The 10804-nt window shown below is 36.4% G+C and overlaps 1 protein-coding gene across 1 annotated transcript; it reads right to left on the reverse strand.

Moving 5' to 3' along the window:
- Positions 1 to 1563: 1563 nt before the first annotated feature.
- On the reverse strand, positions 1564 to 10568 carry LOC106869216 (uncharacterized). Its single transcript, XM_014914862.3, has 3 exons — positions 10194 to 10568; positions 4250 to 4316; positions 1564 to 1957 (listed from the first exon to the last, which is right to left on the reverse strand). Exons 1-3 carry the CDS (start codon positions 10311 to 10313, stop codon positions 1872 to 1874), a joined length of 273 nt encoding a protein of 90 aa, XP_014770348.1. The 5' UTR covers positions 10314 to 10568; the 3' UTR covers positions 1564 to 1871.
- Positions 10569 to 10804: the final 236 nt, after the last annotated feature.

Here is a 10804-nt window from a genome sequence, read left to right on the forward strand (position 1 = left end):
TGAGCGAAAACACCTAAAGCACCACGAGGCTCCTGCAGGATGGGGGACCCTGCTGTACTCTTTCACCATAACGTTCTGTTGTACCTGTATTTCAAAGGGCCAGCCTTGTCACACACTTATTGCAGTGGTCCTTCAGTTCTTCTAACCCCATAAAAGAACTTGGAAGGTTGGACCTCCAACCAGGCCTTTCGCGAAACCCTTAAAGCCAGGAACTTTTCAACACACACACATACATGATTGGCTTCTTTCAGTTTCTGCCTACCAAATCCACTGAGGCTATAGTAGCAGGCACTTGCCCAAAGTGCCATACAGTGGGACTGAACCCAGAAACATGTGGTTGGGAAACAAACTACTTACCACAGAGCTACACCTGTGCTGATGTATATTTCAAAATTATTTAATGTTCAATGAATTAAAACACACCTGTTGTAAGAGTTAAGTACATTAGCCGAGGGCACGATAGTGTCACCAATGTCACGATACACACCTCACTATTGATCTCACTAGCTTTGTTTGCCCAGTCAGTAGAGTAGGTGATCAATAAGCAATCTAACATCCAGAGATAATCACTAAACAATCAGCTCTATTGTTATTTCCATAGAAAATTTACAACTCAAGTGGAAACAGAGCACCAAGTTAGTTGATATTTCACTTCATGTAAATAATTAGTTATCAGTAATATGTCTATTGTATAAACACTTGTTACAAATACAAGGGGCTGCTGAAAAGTTCCTGGCTTTTAAGGGTATCACGAAAGACCTGATTGGAGGCCCAACCTTCCGAGTTCTTTTACAGGGCTTAGAAAAACCGTAGGACCACTGCAATAAGTGTGTGAATCTGAGAAGGAAATATGTTGAACTTTCTAGTACTCTCCGTACTTTCTTTTCACCAGGAAGTTGTGACATTCATGACTTTACAACAGGCATTATTGAACAACTGTGAAATGATTTCAGTTATTGTGCAGATCACAGAAACAGATTGCCACATGCTCATTTTTTAAATTCTAGTTTACAGTGCTCCCACTGGCAGCTAATAGATTGTATTCTTAGATTGAAGAGGATAAAGAGGGCCAGTTTCCTGGTTTCCTCCCCACAGAAGGGACACCAGTTTGTCACAGGGTGATCCTTTTACAGCTGAGTGGACAGCAGACGTGAAACAAAGTGTTTTGCTCAAGAACACAATGTGTTGCTGGGTCCAAGAATCAAAACCACAAACTTACAATCATGAGTCTGACACCCCAACCATTAAGCCATGTACCTCCACCCACAGAAGAGGAGGAGGGCAAATGATAATGTGTGTTTTTCTCAAGTAATGCAAATAGTGAACAGACTGCTTTTTAGCATTAGATTTACAAATTGATACAGTCTGAATTCGAATCCTATCAAACTCAATATGCCTTTTTGTCCTTCCTGGAGGCGGGGGAGTTAATAAAATCGATCACTCCCACCTCTATCCAACCAATGTGGCCTTGTGTTAGAAGTTAAAGTGAAGCAGTAAAACCCGGGAAGAGAGAGACTCCGTAAAATGTAAGAGAGTAGAGAAAGATGAACAAAAACAATGAAATGTAAATCATGTCTGTTTAATTCTTCATAGTTTGCAAGTTAGTTTCATGAATACAGGAAGATAAAGACACTCACTCCAAAATGGATTGTGCAAGCAGAATGTACAAATCAGAAAAAACTTTATATCATTATGTGGTTATAAAGATACAACTTCTGTTCCACTACCACCAGCATCACCACCATGTTCCTGCTGCTGTTGTTGCTGCTGCTGCTCCATTCATAAGAGATGTGTGTGTGTGTGTGAGAGAGAGAGAGAGAGAGAACATGGGAATATTTTAAACATCAATGATAAAAAAAATCCAGTCACACTTATTCAATGTTGTCCAATCCAGCATCAGTCATTATTGTAGCAATGTTTTTCTCCAGGTCATCGATTCGTTTTGCCATTTCATCCAGTAGCAAAAGTTAAGGAAAATAATCAAATGACATACTAAAAAATGTTAATTAAATGGCAGCACAAGACAAAATATTTCAGCTAAGAAACATTATATATAAACATATATACAAATATCATACACACACACATATAATAATATTCACACATACTGTATAATATATATATATATATATATATATATATATATATATATGTGTGTGTGTGTATACATACATACATATATATATATATATATATATACACACACACACACACACGACAGGCTTCTTTCAGTTTCCGTCTACCAAATACACTCACAAGGCTTTTGTTGACCCAGGGGCCATAATAGAAGACATTTTCCCAAGGTGCCATGCATTGGGACTGAACCTGGAACTACATGGCTGGGAAGCAAGCTCCCAACCACACAGCCATACCTATATATATATATATATATATAGGAAATTACACAATTATGGCATACATTATCCTGTAGCAAAGATTAATCTCCTCAAAGGATAAGTTTAAACTTAATCGGTTCAGCATTTAATCACCTTTTCCTCCAAACAGACATTGTGTCCCTACAGAACATAATTATAAAATTCCCTTTAACCCTTTTTGTGACCAACACACTTCAGACTGTTCCTGGTGTTGCAATACACAAAATTTTAATCTCAACATGTTTATACTTAAATTAATCCTTCCATCAGAAATGTATCTAAGAATATTTTGTTATGTTGCAAATTAATAACGTAGTAACTAGTTATTTTAGTAAATCCCAGCATATTGTTATTTTGAAAATCAATTGAAATACACAATGCCTTTCAATACAAATGGGGTAACACAACAACTAACAAAAGTAAGAAGAAAAAAACTGAAGATTTGATAAGCGTAAGTCAACCAGTCCCTATAACTTAACACAGAAAACTGACATTACAACAAAAGCACCTAAACCCCAGGCATAGCTTTAAGTAGTTTATATAGCAACAAGAAATGAACAGGTTTCTACTGGTTGACTGTAAACAGGCTGAGGCATGACTGGGTTCAAATCAATGAGACCATATTTTATATATCCAACTTAACAAGGATGCCCTGTTAGAACACTGAATACGGCACTATTAGCCTTGAGAGATCCTCTCATATAGGGGTTTGGTGCCTAAAAGTATACAGATAGATCATAGACGAAATTCGTCAGTCATGGGTGCTGGAATTCCCATGTGGGTGTGAGTGTATATGTGACATACACATATTTTTATTTATATAAATATATATATATATATAGTAAGTTGTTCATGGATTTCCTCTGAAAGGGAATTGACTCAAAAAGGACTCAATACAAGACAAAATAAATATAAGTGACATAAAGGGCAGCAAGCTGGCATATTCGTTAGCACACTGGGCAAAATGCTAAGCAATATTTCATCTGCCATTACGTTCTGAGTTCAAATTCTGCCGAGGTCGATTTTGCCTTTCATTCTTTCGGGGTCGATTAAATAAGTACCAGTTATGCACTGGGATCGATGTAATCGACTTAATCCCTTTGTCTGTCTTGTTTGTCCCCTCTATGTTTAACCCCCCCGCCCCGTAAGCAATAAAGAAATAAATACAAGTGGCATAAATGAATACGTAACATATGTACGTTTCTTTTACTGCTGCAAATAGTATTGAAAAAATTTGCACACTTGCCAGGTATTCATTAATTGATACACACATATACATGTGTGTATATATTTATTGGACCTATTAAGGATTAAGTTCCCCAACTCAACATTGAACTGTAAAGAGGTGACAGGTTAGCAGTGTTGCATAATGGCGACCACACAATAGATACCTTTATAAAGCAATTTTCCCCACAACCAGAAAACATGGAAGACTGGAAATGAAGAACTCTACTTGCACGTCAGTGACACTTGTTTACAACTATCACAGAGTCAAAGCAAGGAGACAGTAAAGCACACATACATAGATACTTGCATATAACAGGCTTCTTTCAGTCTCTGTCAACCAAATCTACTCACAAGGCTTTGGCTGGCCCACACAGCCATGCATATGTATCTATACATTAGACACCACATATTATAACCAGAGAATCAACACCAAGATGAACAGCTTGCAGCTAAGTTAATTATATAATTGATGGGTTTGACCGTATGAGACACTGTGACAGAAGAACCCCATCCAAACTTTGCCAACTTGGAAACAAAAGCATGAGGATGATGATGAAAATGATGGTGCTGGCATTGAGGTTGCTAGATGAAAAATTTAAACCAATGCTAGCAGAACACCAATATTCAATTTTTAGAAAAAAAGATATTTCTTCCGGTGATTTTGTCTGACATTTCTTGGAATTTATCTTGCATTTGTTGTAGAATCAACTGAACCTATAAGAAAATGACAAAAACAAACTGAAATAAATGCACAAAACAAACAAATAATAACTTTTATTCACATACATGTATGTGTGTGTGTATGTATATGTATATATTACTCAACATGTTAGTTGTTGAACAGATCACGTTCAAGGCTTTCTCTTGCCTGTTTATACATGTTTAAAATTTTATCAGAGCATGATGGAATGATGCTGTGATGTTAATCTATAGGTGCATCAATAAAATGCTACCAAAACAGCTGCAGTAAGTTCTAAACCCTATTTCATCATCATTTAACATGCTGGCATGGATTGGATGGTTTAACAGGAACTGACCAGCTGAAGGGCTGTTCAGGCTCCATGTTTGTTTTGGCATAATTTCTATGGCTAGATGCCCTTCCTAATGCCAACCAACCACTTTACAGACTGTACAGGGTGCTCTTACGCAGTACTGACACGGTTGCTTTTTACATGGTACTGGCACCTACAAACCTGTAAGATTAGGGACACTCAGCTGGAGAGGACGAGCTTGTATGCAAGGGCAACTGTGCTTTTACTTAACTTGATATGTCTTTTCAAGCACAGCAAGCCGGCTGGAGCCTTGGTCCTCTATCATCCCCTTGTGTGTCCCGGTGTTCTTTTATACCTATGCCACACTTGGAACCAACCCTGAGTTGGATCTGCAGTTTAATATTGAATTTGGTACTTATATACATATACATATATATATATATATATATATATATATATATATATATATATATATACCTGCAGTATACTACCAACAAATGACACCTCATAGTGTTTACCTCACTGTGAACTTGTTATGGTACCTAGCATCCTACATGATGATGTGCCTAGATTCTAATGAATCCTGTACCATTCATACGTACATACATACATACGTACGTGTGTGTGTGTGTATGCATATGTATATACCAAAGACCAAAAGGATAGATAGGCAAACAACAGTTATCAGATTAGATCATGATAAATATACAACCGACAGAGAACAACAACTGCATAGCAGGGAGTATGAATCGCAGGAGATTAGTAAAAGTTCCACCATGGAAGTTCTTAATAGTTGCAATATCTCTGTATGTTGTATAAATATGTAATAATCCGAACCAATACCTGTTGTTTGCTGATCTCTCCTTTTGTTCTATTATTCATATACCAACCTGATCGATACATTGCCAATAGCTAATCTTCATTTAGACAACTATCATCACATTCCTCCATTCAAAGTTGGAGTTGAGGCATATATTTGACCTGAGCACTAACTGCATGTACCTACTCAACTGCTAGATCGTGGGTTCGACTCCTGAATCAGGCAGCACATTGTGTTCTTGAGCAAAACACTTCATTTCATGTTGCGCCAGTCCACTCAGCTGAAAATGGGTAACACTGCAACAGAGTAGCCTTCCGATCAAAGGATGGATGTTGACCTGCTTGCCCAGCCAGCAGAGCAGCATCATTTGAAGGTTATAATAATTTGAAGTGCATCGTGACCAGCGATGTATAACAACAGCGCTGGTCAATATCAGGAATACCATGATATATAAATATGCATATATGAAATAAATATGTATTTCATTATATCGCGTAAGCAACCACTTATTGTTTATTGCATAACATTCCCCAACATTGCTGACAGTAGCTAAGTATATTCCTAATGGAACCTGTCAGGCGACAGGTAACTCTAGTACCAGAATATTGAATATAAAAACATTCTGTCACAAACACTCAGAAATAAATAAATATATATATATATATATATATATATATATATATATATATATATATATACAAACAGCAGAAGACAAGCTCAGGCAGGACTACAATTATGAGAGGGGAAGAGAGAGAAGAAAAGCAATCAATTGATCATATAGCAAGCAGTGACTACAATGGAATACATGTTTATGTGTGTGCATCTGTGTATACATATACACATACACACACACACATATATATATATATATATATATACACACACACACATATATACACACACAAACAACCTAGGGACATGTTCAGACAACACAATGGAGAAAAACAAAGATTATAACTACAAGTTTTATTGACCATGTTAGACACTCACACACAACAATAGTCTTAATATATTATTGACTTCCCCTTGTTCTGAGCAGCAAATCAAGTGGAGACTCAGTCCTTTACAACTGCTCCTGCTTACAACATTTCTAAATCTATATTGTAAACGGGGGGGGGGGGGTGAAGCACAAATAATAGAGAATTCGTTTATATATTTATTTATTTATTAACATGCTCATTAAACAGAGCTGTTGCTTCGTTTACAGGACATTCTTACACTCGATTGGTTTTCCTAATGGAAACTATCAAATAATTAAGTAGAACTTTTTATTCTTTCTTTCCATTTATGGGTTAGATAAGGAGGGACAGGGCCCATAACCTTTGTATGCTGTCCAAAAGCTAGGAAGATCAATACTTTTAAAAGCCCTTCCAGAATCTGAGCAAGTTGATACAATTAAAGTTTGGTTTGAACCACTTTAAGCCCTTTAGTATTTAAACTGGCCATGGCCATACCTGGCCCAAATACTCTACTTGTTTTATGTTCAGACCAGCCAGATCTGGCCTCTCATACCTTACTGGAATCCTGTGATTAAAGGATTAGGCCCTTTGATTAGGACAGCACCTGGGGAGAGTGTGGTGGGGTGCACAGTTGTTAAGAACCTGCAGAAAAAAAAGACATCGTCTTTATTCCTGCACCAACATGTACTAGGTGAACCAGCTCACATACAATCAATGGACAGTTATCTGCGGGTTTATTAAAATGAACATATAAAATTCAGTGTTTGCTTTTCCTTTGAAGGAGACCTGGCTCTTGCCCAGTCTCATCTTTGGGTCTATTTTTTTTACAGTGATTAAATCTTCTCTCTACAATAAAAAAAAAAGCACCTAGTACACTCTGTAAAGCGGTTGGCATGGGGAAGGGCATCTAATCATCATGGAAACCATGCCAAAGCAGACAATGGAGTGTGACACAGTCCTGTCAAACTGTTTAACTCATGCAAGCATAGAAGATGGGCGTTAAAAGATGATAAATATGATAAAGGTGACCAAATCAGAATTATTAGAGCATCAAATAGATTGTAATTGTTTCAGCTCTGAGTTCAAATTTCATCAAAGTCAAGCTTCATCTTTTGGGGGTCAATAAATAAAGTACCAGTCTGGTACTGAGGTTTAATTCTCTCCTTTATTTGTGTGTCTCTGTAAAGGAAATTAGCTGTGTTAAAATCTGGAGAAAGATGGCCTCTGTGACATCTGATAAAAAGTACCCAATTCACACCATATGTCATGTTACAACAACACCATCCTATGTCAATATACACATACACACACACACACAGTATTTGGTTTGTGGGATGCGGAACAATTTGCCAGAACAATGGTTATTATTACACAGACAATTCCTTTTCTCTGAAATTCTTCACATTCTGTTGCAGCACCATGGAATCAAAATAACTCAAAAAAGGGGCAATTATACAAAAGAGAAAAATATAAACCATTATAGTACTTGAATGGAACCTGTTTTGTTATAGTCTTATTTGATATGTTAAGCATTTGCAAATGGAATCAAAATTCAGGGAATTTATAGAAGAATTTTTTAAAAATTCTTTATTTGTTGAGATATTTCATCCATTGTTCTATGATGTAAAGGTTTGATGAGTAAAGATAAAAACTAAATGAGAATCAATTAAAATTAATCTGAAAATATTTATAGGGGTCGATTGTTCATTACAAGAATTAGCCAAATAAGACAGACAACTGGAGCCTGGTGCAGCTCCCTGGCTGGCCAGCTCCTGTCAAATCATCCAACCCATGCCAGCATGGAAAATGGATGTCAAATGATGACGATGATGATTACAATAGCAACTTCTTACATTACATGTAAGGTTATACAGTTAGGAGGGAGAATGTTTCGTTGATTCCAATGGTACTTTGAAATCTGAGGTGAGATGAGAAATAAAGTTGACTTGGACAGAATTTTAAATAATATCAGTTAAATAGCAGATTAATGACTTCCATAATTCCATTCACATCTTTGCTTTTGTCTACAACTGTCCACTATTCAGTTCTAACTTCCTAGAGAGGGGGGGGGGGGGGGTGAAACTAAGTAACAGGATGTTGTTTGTGAGAAATAAGAGATAAAATAGATGCAGTCAGGACAAGGAAAGGTTGGAACAAATCACAAGATTATCTGTAAAATATAAAATTACAGTTCGTTGCAAATAATAAGAGGAAAGTGTCTATCTGTAATAGACTGTGGAAGTGTAGGCGTTGATGTGACTGAATGGGGTGTCCCAACATGGTCATATTGCATGTGTGTATGTACACACACATATTCATAAGCAGGAATATTGACAGTGACTTCGAAGTTTCGACCAATTAAGCCGTTGTGGGACTGTTTAGCTGGCCGAAACTTCGGAGTCCGTATTAACAATATTCTCGTTTAAAAAATAAACTTATACTCTACAAAAGCATACAGTAACCCCTCAGATTAATGCAAAATTGCTTTTATTTTCACTTAAGATAAAAACATTCACACACATATAGGCATACATACATATATACATACATATATATATATATATATATATATATATATATATATATATATATATATATATATATATATATATAAATGGTGTATGGTAATTTTTCATTGGTGTGAGTTTTAATTAAGCGCAAGCAAGTACTCCGTATTGTTTATTTCGTTAGACCGGAACAATAAATATTTAAGGCTGAGTCTGTTTCAGTTGTTACTCGACTCGGAGTTTATCTTTTGGTTGTTAAGGGTTTCTATGATAGATTATCTGAAGGTAAGGTTGACATGTTTTTAAAACAATATCTTTAAACCAGAGCTATTTTCATTTTGAAAACGTTACACAAGCCAAAGAATCGCCTTAAATGGTTTATTTATCGTCTACATTGATTCCAGTAAGGACTTAGAAATGGTAGAAGAGATTTTAGTGAAGAATTACACGAGACAGAGCTGTTATTACTGATAAACATTTTGGACTTGGTAAACTTAGACTCAAGATGAGCAAGTTTCGTTTGTTTTGTCCTTTCAAAGGTGACAAAATGACTTTCAGAAAAATATTCCACACCAGGCTTTAAAAAAAATGGAAACCAAGTACCCAAGTACTAAGCAAGGTAGTTAGGATTAGTGTTAATTATGAAAAACTAACGAGTTTACTATTAAGTACGGACGTAATGTTAATTTTTTTTTTTTTTTTGGCTCACTGCATGAGGTTCAACTTTCCAATTAACTATTTAAATATTGTGGTGCGACCCTAGGTTGTTAGCTCCGATGGAGTAGACAGGCTTGTGATGACCACAGCCATTCCAGCCGTGACCACACCGCCCTTTTTTATGTTACCCTATACGTAAGCTTTTCCAAAACGGTGCCTATTATAATTCACAGGGAGTTTTTGGTAGCTATTTGTAGTCGGTTAATAAGTGGTGCAATACGAGAATCGCTAAGGTATCAGAGAAAAAGCTTTATGTTGTTTAGTTACGATCATTTACGTGCCGAGTTCAAATAATACACAGGTGAACTTTCCTTTTTTATCCTTCCGGAGTTGACAAAATAATAGAGTAATCGAACAGTAAGAAGTCGATTTAGTATTGGTACACAGCCTTGTAAATGTGAATGGAAGTCTAATAAAAGAGCAAGAAAGACCATATAGAGAAGTGGTTCCATCTTTGGCTTAATCAGATTAATTAGTGTGTGTTGGTGCGTAAAGTGGATGGTAAAACTAGACTGAAAGTAAAGTTAGGTCGGTTGTTGTGTATATCAAAGCATTATTATATGGATAGGAAAGAAAAAAAAACATGTAATACTTACGTAATTCGTCAAATCCTGAACGTTCTTTGGATCTGAAGAAGTGGCAGCATTTGCTGAGTTATTTCCATCCGAAGCGAAGGCAGTATTAGTTGCGATGTAATCACTACTGACGTCAGCCATGCTTTCTTGTATCAATGACAGATTTTCGGGGTCTAATAAATAGAATTTGCTACGAAATAAGACGTTATGGAGATACAAAGTTATTAAATAAAGCTCGTTAGTTATGCAGGCGAGTTAACTGATTATCAGCTAAAACGGCAAGTGTCGCTCAAGAGTGTTTCTATGGTAGAATTGATTCAGTAAACACAACAACCTCACACAACAATCCTGTTCTGGCTTGTTTGTGAGGAAGAAAGCTTATCTATCAGGGGAGGTAATTCGGAATTTGATTATCTCCCTTGACTCGGTGAAACCTCTGTGCCAATCATTATATTTGTCAGAAAAGTATTTTGTATATTTAAATGTGGACATACCATAGAAAGCTACAAAACTGCCGTGTTCGCCTTCAATACTGCAGCTTCTCGTGTAGATGTACTGAGCTTAAAAGCACAACCACTACTGCTTCCGTCGCTAATAACGTATATTTGTCAGTTTGACAAACTTTTATATCA

This window comes from Octopus bimaculoides, chromosome 20, assembly GCF_046866305.1.
Source record: "Octopus bimaculoides isolate indiv1 chromosome 20, ASM4686630v1, whole genome shotgun sequence".
NCBI lineage: Eukaryota > Metazoa > Mollusca > Cephalopoda > Octopoda > Octopodidae > Octopus > Octopus bimaculoides.